Here is a 12,500-nt window from a genome sequence, read left to right as displayed (position 1 = left end):
GCGCATGCGTCTGCTTTGCGATTGGTTCTGTTTTCAATACGCTTAATTGGAAATTAAAGCAACCACACTAGAACTTGGGAAACGGACCAATCACATCAGATTGACGTAAGCGCGGGAAATCAACGGGGAGCCGGCAAGGTTCAGTTCCTTCCTTCCTTTTCGTTGATTGGGAGTGGCTCGAAGTTTTAAGCAAATCAACAAACGTAGAAATGTAAAATCCAGACAATGAAGAGCGAAGTGTTTGTGGAAACTTATACTGGTTCTTACCTCCGAATTCCTCACACAGTGCAGAAGAAAAATCAGTAAACCCTGAAATTGTGGCAAGAATAGAACTGGAGTCAATAACCAAGAATGTTTGAAAGGTAGGAGCACCCAGTTAACAAATACACCCGATAATTAGGCTTTTCGCACGCTAATAGCGATATGTTATCATTCCACTGACATCATTTTACAATGAACCGTAAAGAGAATGTGCAAAACATGAGAGTGAATTCTCATACTTTCTCGTGTCCTTGTTTGACCGGTTTGCCAAAGAGGAAATACGTCGTCGTTGTTACAAAACGGAGACATTTTTTTGGAGCGGAAAATAAGTCTCTCGTTTCATTGTTATTTTATGCTTCTAGCAAAAGTTAACAGAGGCCTCAATAACACGGCGGCCAGGTTGAGTCGCGAGGGATTGAAAACTTTTGTTTTTGCGCTCCGAAACTCGTTTCCAAACATTTCAATTCCAGGCTCAGGGTAGGAGATCTATTGTCTATGGCCGATATGACCGCCGCGCGAATAAAGTCCATTGCACTCTATGCTCGACTTTTGATCGACTTTTCCTCGACACCCAAGTAGGTGCCACTCATACACTGTTCAGCATTGGTCGATCAAAAAATGTTCCAGTGATTGTTCGAGAAATGTGGAACTGTGTATTTTTTCGTGTTGAATGCTGGAATAAGACATTTAACATGCCGAACATTGATGAACACAGTTGAACGAAAACAGAGGTGAGCTCTGTTTCGAACGTTCAACAAGTTGTTATCGGTTGAAGAAGCGTTGGCACACGGTTCAAGATTAGTTATGAATGTTGACGCTTGTGTCATTTGATAGCTTAGATTTTCGTTCTTTGTGTCATAACCTTTTGGAAGATTTCTCGGGAATAGAATATTCGTATCTGTCCTCGCGCTCATCTAGACAATTTTATAAACTGCCTCTTATCAGGGCGTTACAAATAGATAATTTCGATACTCGATAAAATCGATCGTAATCGATATTTTTCGATTAATATCGAAAATCGATAAATATCGATAGCAGAGTCTTTGTAATTATCGATTTTGATCGATTTTATCGCTTTTGGTAATCATCGTTCGATTTCAATCGATTTCCATCGATTTATATCAAAAATATCGATTTCGTCAGAGGAACTAAGGCGAAGAAGAAGGCAGACACCGTATAAGCAAGGAACAAATGACTAATGGATATCCGAAGGCCAAATACTGGAATTTGTTTCTTATCTTTACATTTTCATCCGAGTCAAATCTTGTGATTATCGATACTTATCGATTATTTTAGCTAATCGATGAACAATTATCGAGTAATATCGAGTAATCGATAAGTTTCCGATGATCGATTTCTATCGATTTGTAACGCCCTGCTCTTAGGTGGCTTCAACGACATTCGAACCCATGACTTTTCCCTCTATAAACTCGCACTTCAAATATATAGAGGATATTACATGGTCGCGCGGGGATACTAATTTTATCTTCGAGTGCTGCGAGTATCTCTCACGAGTGAGCGAAGCGAACGAGTCTGAGATACTTTCAGCTCGAGAAGATAAAATTCGTATCCCCAAGCGGCCATGTAATGTTCTGTTTATTATATATATATTGATGAAATGTCTAGATTTAAAACAACTTGTTTTATTCATTTTCGAAATGATGAAAAATTGTTCACCAACCACTAAAACACGCATCTTGTGTAACATGAAACAAGATATGAAAGTTATGAAAAACAAATCATGATAATGTAAAATTTGCAATAAAAATGTTAATGTAGTAGAGACGAATTATATTTAAGCACAAAAGTATCGTACAATGAAGAGGAAGCTCGCCTTTTATTGGCTAATCGTGTTCGTTACCATGACGACAGCGATATCCTCACATGTGAAAGATAAAAATGATACGTTCACTGCGCGCGGTGAAGATATGATTTTTTAGTAAAAGGAGAAATCCTGGTATTTCATCAATATCTATATAATAATTACATTTACTTCATTCATCGAATCCATTCGTACTTGTCTTTCAAAAACAAGCCTCAATAAGGCCTTTTAAAAAAAAAAACAGAATACTGGTATACCGTTCTCTATGAAAAATCATGTGATTTCTTCATGTAAGCGCACCTGGATAGAGTTGAATAATGTGAATGCGTATTGTGTTACAGCTCCGCCTTCAGCAAGGCTCAGTAAACCAAACAACCACGTGACCCCCAGAAGTGGGAATAATATAACACATGCTTTAATAGTTGTCCTGAAATGTAGAAATAAAAGATCAATTATTTAGTTTTTACTGACATATACAGGGTGGTTTTTAACTGACTGTGGAAAACATATTACCAGTTTCTGTGGTTTTGCTCAACGACGGTTTGTGATTGGCTTAGGTTGTCGCTTTATCTTTTCGACCAATCACAGACTTTTTCCCGCCTTCAATTGTCGCTAGGCACCTGATTTCCTTTGCCCGTCATGATTGGTCGAAGAAATTGCATTTTTATTAATTCGCTGTACAAGACATGTTAAAAAAACACATTAATTTAGAGTACACAGCAGCATAGCTTTCAAAGTAAGTCTAGAAGTGCTGATTTATTGTCAGTAGTTAATACGTAAATCAAAACTAATTTCGCACTAGGATTCCGGCCCACTTTCCGTTGCTTTACTTACTTCAATGCGTTTAGTTTAGTCGATGTCGCACTCGGCATGGAGATCATTTCTTTGACAACTGCACAAAATATTATCATATTTACCTGCAAATAGAAAGTGACCTTAATTTAGTTTGGATTGGTAACGTTTTTACGTTACGACATCGCAGCTCTGTTGGTGGAGAAGATTGAACAACAGATCCTACGTGACTAGCTACTTCTGTTATCCTAATAGCATTGGAACATTACAGTATTGTTGTCTGTTTTCCTAGAGTTTGGTTTCAATCCACCCATGATAATAGGCAAACACTTTTGCGATGTAATCTGCAATTTCTCCCTTACTGGAGCAAACACCTTTTCCATTTTTTTTTTCCAAGGCGTTATCTAAACGTTGTACTTTAGGCCTGTTTCCAAAATAGTGATGCGCAACGAGCAACAGTCTGTCTGAATGTCAAAACAAACCTATGAGCAATTTCTATGGATTCTGCCATCTGATTGGCTCGCGTACTCATCTGACTGGTAGCTGTTTATGAGCATTGTAAAGGTAGTCATTTTGTGCTTAAAAAAGATCGATTGAAAATATCCAAATCAATCAATATTCAACGAAATAGAAGGTCTTGTGCTCCGAGCACAGCATTATACAATTGAGCTACTCGTTCATTTTTTCTTTTCACGAGTCAGAGTCAATTCGACGTTACAATTACTCGTGTAGTGACTGTCCGTTGGCTCATACCAGGACCTTGTGACTTTGACCGAACAAACTTCTCGAAGTAGAAGCTCTAGTGTGCTGTTAGACAGTTAAGCTACTCGTCCTGTTTTTTTTTTTCATGAGCCAAAGGGTCATCTCGATGTTACTCGTCTGGACACTCGTCTGATAACGGTTCATTGGTTCATATTAGGACCCAATGGCAAGGACAAAACAAACTGGTTTTTCCCACTTTGAGTGATGACTTTTTCTTTTATGCATAAACGTAAACGGCGATATAGTGTGTTGATTAGCTAAGAGGCACGGTACTTGGTGGGAAAGGTGTTGTAAAGATGGACGATCTGCGGATATCTCCATGGTGAGGGAGAGATTAACGAGTTGCAGATTCCGTGTCACGAGCCTCTTGCCAATGCACAATACTACTTCTATTACCTTTTCTAAGTTTAAAATGAATTCGAATAAACATTCTTTATCTTTAAGCCCATATGCCGAAGCCAATAACTTTAGAAAAAGTTAATAACCTTAAACTTAATTTCGGTCCAAAGACATTTTTACTTTTAGTCTAATTCGCGATAAGTTACAAGCGAATGATTATCATCAGCATCAGTAATTAACTTCCTAATGCAAATGGTAAATGCCATCTAACTGTTAAATTGTCAGAAAAGTCCGAAAATCATGTAATAGTAGTCATTTGCGCACTTACAAAGGTTATTAAAATCACTGGAGCGGCAAATGCCCATATGTAGTGTCTTTCTGCCGAAAGCCAACACCTAATATGACAAAAAGAAAAAGCAATTAAGTTCTGGCGTGAGAGATTTATTTCCCCTCTATTAACCAATGAAATTGGTGTTTGTTTGGCGCCCTAGCTGCCGCCTTTTTTTAAACTCCTTACCGGCTTAAAGTGGTACTATGATCAAAAATCATTTCCTTTTTTTCTTCAGATTTTGAAAGCGTGTTCGCTTAACACCTAACCGGCAAAATTTTGAGCTTTGAGTTTTATCCAAAGGCTGTTTATTTTGAGTGTAAGTTTTGGATTTCATGGTCCGCCATTACTCACGTTCAAAACTAGCCGATTGGATCTCAGAGGGTTGGATCTGGAGAAAATGACGTCATTTACTCACTAGCTTAAAATTTCAGCTTGTAAACGCAATTTACTATCTATGCAAAACACGGGTTGAAAAGTCTGAAAGCCCGAAACTCCCGTGCTCAATATTAATTAGGCCGCGTACACACGCATTGCATTCTTAAAGTAGTGAGTGACGTCATTTTCTCCTCGACCCAGCTCTCTCAAGATTTTAAAGTTAGTAATGGCGGACCAATAAATAACAAAATTCCAGCTAAAATAAACAGGTGTCTTTTTAAAATCAGAACTTAAAACTTGGGTGAGGTAGTGTTTAGTTAACATAGTTTTGAAATCCAAAGGAAAAACAAAATTTGTTTTTGGTCGTAGTACCACTTTAAGTCTCCATTCCTGGCACAGCGCTGTGTTGCAATGTTGGACACGTAGCTCAGCGTATACCAGCAATGTACAGTGCACAACTTTATGCATCGGAACAACGTATTAAGGATCAAACGAATGAGAACAACAAAATAAAAAAGCTTCGCATGTAAGCTTGTACTTAAGCTTGAATAGTGTCTATTGAATAGACAAAAAATATATATGAATTAACAACCGCGCTAAGAACCCAGCTGGAAGGGGACACCTTGATGGGAACTGATTCAAAATAGGCTGAATTTGAATTCGGAAAAACACACCAAGTTCGATATTATTGAGGGCGTGAGATTTGCTCACGAATCTATGAGCTATTACCGACACTATCTTTTCTCATCTTGCCAGCGAGACTCCTTAACTGTGCTTCTCTTTTTCTGACCTTCTTTGTAAAGTTGAATTTATCTTATGTTTTACCAAGTTCTAAGAGTCGCAATGACCGTCGATGGATCTTACCATTTTCGAGCCCTGTATTGATAGATTCCATCGTCTGTTAAGTGGGCAGTTAGCAAAGTTCCTGTTACGACTAAACCTGGAAACCCTGTTGAAAGAAGTGAACAAATGAGCAAATGACCACAAGTAGTCTTTCCTTTGGCCAGTTGATTGTTAAGTGGATAAAAGCTAAAATTTCAGAAATACCTCTACAGACGCAAGCTAAACGAAGGCGTAATCTATTTTTTATTCTTGTCGTTGTTATGGATATGCTCACTGCTTAATTAAGCTTACTAGGGTATGTAAGCCATTTGTAAAGACACCAAATTAGCCGCTGTGACGTTACACGCATATGCTTTATGAGGCAACCTTATTTAAAATATGTAACTCAATATATTGGAAAATGAACTCACCAAATGAGAACAAGTAACAGTAACGTAGCCTGAGCTCGGTGTTATAGACTTCGATAATCAAGAGATACAACATAACGCCTTCTATTAACATCCAACAGAATGATGACAGATAAAAATAGTGAATTAGAGCTGCCACTGTTATGCACAGCACCTACATTGGGACCAGAAAAAGAATATCAGACTAGTCGCCCATAAATGAAGACAGTTCGCCCAGGACTTTCCTTTATCCCATGGTATCAGTTGACTGTTGTCGATTATGTTTGTAGCGAATGTTGGTGGACCATATCATTCCAGTTATAAAAGTTTCTTAAGTAGGAACGAAAGAAAAAGCTTGAAAACGATATTTCAACCCATGACCTCGATACTTTTGCAGTGCACTACCAATTCGCGGCGCTGTCAAGCCAGCTGAGATTAACTGGTCATTTTTTGAGAGTGAATTTAAAGACACTGCATTTGAAAGTAAGATATATGAACTGCAGAAAGAATCATGTCAAGAGTTTTTGCTTTCCTTTAGCATAAACTCGCAAGGTTAAGGCTTTTTTGACGGACAAACACAGGGGCCCTTGGGCTCCTGGCAAAAATCGAAACTCGGTCGGTATTTAACCACGCATTAGTTTTGTTCCGCTTAAGTTAAACAACTGGGCCCTGATGTTTTTTGTTCTCTGTTATCGTCGTCGATGCCAAATTAAAGATCTCGAAAAGCGTGGGCAAGGAAAAAAATTGCGACTTTCGTCTCTATTCGTATGATCTATGAGATAAAGACACAAATTCAAGCAATAGAATGACGTTCACTGGAGAACCAAACCTGATCTTTTGTCGATTCTATTCCCGCCAAAAATATCACTTGTGCTGTCGCTAGTGTGGCTACCAAGTTTATATGGACGTGGCTTTGTTGATCTTGTTTTGACCACCTGAAAGTTGAGCGAATTAGGGGACATATTACTTAATAACAATAATAATGATAATAATAATAATAATGATAATGATAATGATAATGATAATGATAACGATTATAATCATAATCACCATCACCATCATCATGGGGACGCCACCCTAACCAAAAGCTTGTTTTTATGAGTGAAAACGCATGCTGCAAGTTTGGCGTGCACTCTACCACTTCTCTTTTCCGTTCTCTGCAATACAGTAATGCGGTTTTGACGACAAAGTGAGCGTACACCAATCGGTCTTTCACTCTCTATTTATCTCAACGGCACTCCTACCAATACAGTTGCATGAAGCGACATTTTCCAACGCGTTTTTCAACGCGAACAAGTCGGAATAAGCGCGAAGTACAAGTGTTTACTTTTACGTAATGTTTTCGTCTGGTCCTCATAACCGACACGAGCATGAACACAAGCAAGATACACAGCCGCATTAACCAAAATACTAGAAAAGGGCGTAATAGTTGAACAATACATCCCTTATTGAAAGGTTTAACATATAGTACCTGCGGAAATTTTGCTTGTTGCTCGTATTTTTACGCAACTCGCAAAATATCCACGCGTATTAGATGTTAAACCATTTAATAGGGTGTAGGGAATAGTCATGTATGCAGTTGCGCTCCATGTATGTCCCAATACAGCTGCACAATATGGAGATTCATGGTACTTTGCATAAACTTCACAATGTTCATATATTGCCACACTTACTTGCGGAGGGCTGTCCACTCCTCCGCAAGTGTGGACCAGGCTTAATGACAGAAAAAATATAATGCTCGGCAAAGGATGGCCGGGGATATCTGGGAGCACAGTAACTGGATCACGTTTTGCGGTTTCCCTGCCCTTGTTTTTTCGTCCTAGAAGGATTTAGTTCTCTTTCTTATTCTAAAATAGCATTCGAAGCTCATAAAAACAATTGATATTAATAGAAATAAATAGAAAGACAATACACTGGAATAACCTTACTCACAATAGTAAAATATACGCTAGAATGGTAATAGTCTCTCCAAGTAAAGAGAGCCCCAGTCCAATATAAGTGATAATGTCCAAAGGTAGCTTGTGTTTAGGTGGAAGCTATAATGCACAAAAATTAAGACAAGTGCAAGTTTTAGTAAAACAAAGGCTTCATCGCAAATACGGTGGAATTAGTTTCACACTGCAACTATACGGTTGACAATCCGACATGGTTTTGCGCTGCTCTAGTTTGAAGAAGGATAAATGTGTGTAACTTACAAAGTTACGATTAAAGAGTCAACTTTTTTTTACACCCTTGCTAGTGTCTTCAGGACGGCGAATCGATGAGTGTGCTTGCATTTGTCTGCAAGCCTTATATCGCCCCTGCTGAGGATAATTAGCACCAGTGTCGAAAGACCTCGATACGTTGGGTCCTGAATCTTACCTTAACTTAAACAGGTTTTTATTTTAGAAAATGACCTTGAAATTTCAGGCGACTGGAACAACGAATTTGATTTGCTATGTGGATTTTGAGAATTCTGGCCTCAATTGTTTGATTGCAAATAGGTACTTTCAAAACATCAGGAGTGGCCATAAATCACGAAATGCATGTGCAAATTCATACAATTTATTTATTTATTATATACTAGTAAACGAAATTACTGATCAATTGCTGTGTTTCCATAGTAGAATCCATATTGTGCCCTATGCCCTCTTTTGCATTCTATAACCAATTTGTGCATTCGTTATATTCTACGATGAAATGATATATGATTGAAATGGATCATATATTGAACTGCGGATATTAAATCAAGTGAAGCTATAATCCTCGCAGTCATGAACGCGTTGATTCATTGCTCACGGAAACATGACAACCCACAAATGACCAGCTCCCAACGTCAGTGGCTTCATAGTTCAGTTGGTTAGAGCGTCGCACCGGTTTTGCGATGTCACGGGTTCAAATCCCGTTAAACTCTTGGATTTTTCAGGCTTCTCTACGCAATTGCAAAACTTGCGTTCATAACTGCGAGGATTATCGCTTCACTTTATTTCGTTATATTATATTGAGTGTACAATACGAGCACTTTTATTACACATAACATGAGAATTTTATTCCATAAAGCTCATTTGTACAAATCTATACGCTTTATTTTCACATGTGAAAAAGGCCTATACAGCCAATCAGAATGGCGTACAGCTATTTCACATGTGAAAGTATAACCAATCAACGATAACGTAAAGGCGTTTCCATGCCAATCACTCGTGCATCTCGTGTAAATCGTACTTTGTTATTGAATTAAATTAAATTTGCATTTGGTTCTATTGTCAGTGAGTTTTTGTTTCTAATTCGCGGTCAGAAAACTATTTTAATGAAAATTCTCAGGTTATGTGTAATAAACAGTTTACGACATAGAAAGTGCTTTGTACGGGGTTTTATTCACTCGTTGTTTGTGTCAAAAACCCTCACTCGCTCGTTCCTCGCTCGTTCGGGTTTTTGACACAAACAACTCGTGCATAAAACCCCGTACGCCGCACTTTCTATGACGTAAACTATATTTATCAAGCCAATTATAGCGCAATAGAGGCAGACTATTGTCCGTGAGAGCTTGGGAATTATACCTCGTGCTTTTTTATGTTCATTAAAATCGCGAAGTTCGTCAAATGATTGCACTTGCAGACCGCATTTCTTTCTCGTGACTCCACCAACCAACATCCTTCACTTGACCAACTGCCGTTTTCTCTAAATATACATGAAATTAAATGGTTTTAAAGTGCTACTATGACCAAAAAATTAATTTTTAATTTTATTTGGATTTCAAAACAATGTTAACTAAACAGTAAGTGACCCAAGTTTTAAGCCTTGATTTGAAAAAGACACTTGTTTATTTTAACCGGAATTTTCCTATTTAATTGTCCGCCATTACAAACTTTAAAATCTTGAGAGAGCTGGATCGAGGAGAAAATTGACGTCAAATACTGATTAGTTTAAGAAAGCAGTGTGTGTGTACGCGGCTGAATTAATATGCAGCACGGGAGTTTTGATCTTTCAGACTTTGAAACTCGTGTTTTGCATATATAATAAGCTGCGTTTACACGCTGAAATTTTAAGGTAGTGAGTAAATGACTTCACTTTTCCTTGGATGTAACTCTCTGAGGTCGGTTTGGAACGGGAGTAATGGCGGACCGTGACACTTACACTCAAAGTAAACAACCTTTGGATAAAAATCAAAGCTCAAAATTTTGCCAGTCAAGTGTTAAGCAATCGCACTTTCAAAATCTGAAGAAAAAAGGAAGTGATTTTTTGATCATAGTAGCGCTTTAAGGTCTGTCCAAACAAAAACTAGTTTTCGTTGAATACCTTTTTTGATTCTAGAGTGTAAAGAATGTAGTCCATTGAATTACAAGATTTTTTCGTTATGAGCATTATTAATATATCGTGCAAAAAGGGTGTCGACATATTACTTAAACTCACTGTTATTATCAAATAACTTTTTCTCATTTTATTGCAATATCCTCTTACTTGTATGAGTAATTCCACATCCAAAATGCACAGCTTTTGTGTGATTTCTCATGGTTTTTCTGAAAGAGAAAAACACGTTAACAGCGTGAAAAATCGTTGGGTTCCCCTCAACAGAGTCCAGTGTGAACTCAACCTTGTGCCCAGTTGGGACGCTGAAGTTTATTAGTGAAGGGGGCTCCACAGACAGGCATTAACTTTAAAAATCATTTTGAATGAAAGTATTTTTTTCCTTTTTTTGTCTTACCGTTAATGTTTGAAGGACAATTGTGACATTTTCTTCGAAGATAGCGTTTTGAGACGGATTTATACTGGTCCCAAGGATTATGGAATCAAAGCGACTTTCTCTGAAAAACAAAAACATGTTGATAATTTGATGGAGACTTTCTTCCAATTTTCGGCATTTGTTTCGGTTTATCCGATAAAAGAAGGATCAAGCGAATTCGTAAACAATTTTTCTTGTGTTATAGAGTGTGTTCGCTCTTGTGACCGGCTGCCATATGTGCATACTAAAACAAAAGGAAGAATATAAAAATAGAGTCCAAAAGGATATTTCACTGCTTCAACGTGGCCGACGTGACGTCATCTGAACACACTCTCTTTATTTTTCTTGGCTTGCACCCACGTGATTAGACGGCCATGTTGGTGAACAAAACAAAAGCAAAATGTCGCTGGTGTTTTGCATAATGATAGAGCCAAATTCCCGAAAGACTTTTTCGCTATTGTTCAGTACACCAACATGGCTGCGATGACGTCAGGTGCAAGCCAAGGTAACTTAGGCACGCGACGTTTTTGAGCCACGAAAGGCAACCGGAAGTGAGATGTTTTTTTCTTTTTAACCTGTCTCGACACTACCACATTTGTTTTGTTAAGTATCTTTTCGCTGTTAGCCGATGATTTTAGAAACACTGGGAGAGACTTATGCCCCGGTATATGAAATGTTCACCTCCAGTTTCCGTCCATGGCTTGAAAACGTCTCGTGTTTATTAATCTACCAATTTTGTCTTTTCCAGCGTCCGATATTGCGTTTTTAGCGTTTGAACGTCGTCGCTTAATTACGATCAAATGAAAATCATGTTGTCTGAGTCGCTGGCAGTGGCGGAAATAAACCAATCATGATACAAGACATTTCTGCTTTTGACTTTTGACAAGGCCCGAAGCGAAACAGGGAAGTGAAAGGGAACGTTGTAAGCCTTGTGTCTCCTATTTGACTAAATTAACGTTTATGGCCCTTTTTGTTAGGTTTTTAATACAGCATATTGTAAGTCACTTTTTGATCTCTGTTTGCGACTCTAATCTTAACCCCATCGCTTGTAGAAACCAATAATTGAATAATTGATTAACTGGTCTTTTACTTGAAAACCAAAAAAAAGAAAAAAAAAGAAATACAATGGTGGTGACTCGCGGGATTTGTCGAAAAAGTGGAGATCTTCAAATAGGCCACTTCGGAAAATACCATAATACTCTTTGTTTGTTCCCCCAAATTTTGCATAAGCGTTGTTTCCAGTTTCTCTTGGGACTTACAATGGTCCCGAGAGAAAACAAAAACAATGATTATGCAAAATTTGGGAGGACAAACAAAGAGTATTATGGTATTTTCCGAAGTGGCCTATACAGTCGATGCATTATAAACTAGTTGCTTGGCCACGGGCGAAAGGACAACTGAAAATCAAAGTCCTAGACAGGATTCGAACCTACGACTTCCGTAACACCGGTAGGATGTTCCACCCATTGAGCTACTAGAACTGTTGGGAAGCTTGGTCATTTGTGTAGGTTCTCAGTGGACGATGCCCCGTGGGAAAGAATGCAGTTTGTATTCTATATATTTAAGAGCCACAAGCTTACCTTGCAATAGAGTTTGCGACATATTTATGTAGGTCAGGATACAGGGCATTGAAGACCACAGTGTCTAAGATTGTAGACAAAAAAGAGAATTAACTGCTACGTTTTTAAAATTGAGGAGTGTAACCTTGAGCGTGACTCACGTTTCAGCATAGGCCATTTTCGAAATATCAATATTCCACTTGATAGTGAGGCAGAGAGAACAAAAACAATTCTTGGTTTGCATCCACGTGATGAGACGGCCATGTTGCCACGGCCATGGTGTACAAAACAATAGAAAATGGCCCCAGACGTTTTGTACAATAATAGAGTA

At 38.2% G+C, this 12,500-nt stretch overlaps 1 protein-coding gene across 4 annotated transcripts in view; it reads right to left on the bottom strand.

Annotated features, from left to right (window-relative positions):
* Window positions 1–12,500, bottom strand: part of LOC138032479 (adhesion G-protein coupled receptor D1-like) — a 48,600-nt gene that overhangs the window by 740 nt on the left and 35,360 nt on the right. For 2 of the 4 annotated variants that reach the window (XM_068880180.1, XM_068880181.1), the window contains 12 exons: window positions 12,191–12,254; window positions 10,593–10,692; window positions 10,349–10,407; window positions 9,448–9,568; window positions 7,844–7,947; window positions 6,741–6,846; window positions 5,936–6,086; window positions 5,547–5,631; window positions 4,305–4,371; window positions 2,918–3,000; window positions 2,384–2,510; window positions 268–309 (listed from right to left, as the gene is read on the bottom strand). In XM_068880180.1, the coding sequence (XP_068736281.1) occupies window positions 268–309; window positions 2,384–2,510; window positions 2,918–3,000; window positions 4,305–4,371; window positions 5,547–5,631; window positions 5,936–6,086; window positions 6,741–6,846; window positions 7,844–7,947; window positions 9,448–9,568; window positions 10,349–10,407; window positions 10,593–10,692; window positions 12,191–12,254 (1,109 nt within the window). The remainder of the gene's footprint in view (window positions 1–267; window positions 310–2,383; window positions 2,511–2,917; window positions 3,001–4,304; window positions 4,372–5,546; window positions 5,632–5,935; window positions 6,087–6,740; window positions 6,847–7,843; window positions 7,948–9,447; window positions 9,569–10,348; window positions 10,408–10,592; window positions 10,693–12,190; window positions 12,255–12,500) is intronic. The other 2 variants (XM_068880182.1, XM_068880183.1) reach the window with 1 other exon arrangement.

This window comes from Montipora capricornis, chromosome 14 (genome assembly GCF_036669925.1).
Source record: "Montipora capricornis isolate CH-2021 chromosome 14, ASM3666992v2, whole genome shotgun sequence".
Classification (NCBI taxonomy): Eukaryota; Metazoa; Cnidaria; class Anthozoa; order Scleractinia; family Acroporidae; genus Montipora; species Montipora capricornis.
Note: the sequence above shows the minus strand (reverse complement) of the source record. Positions and strands in the feature narration are given on the sequence as shown.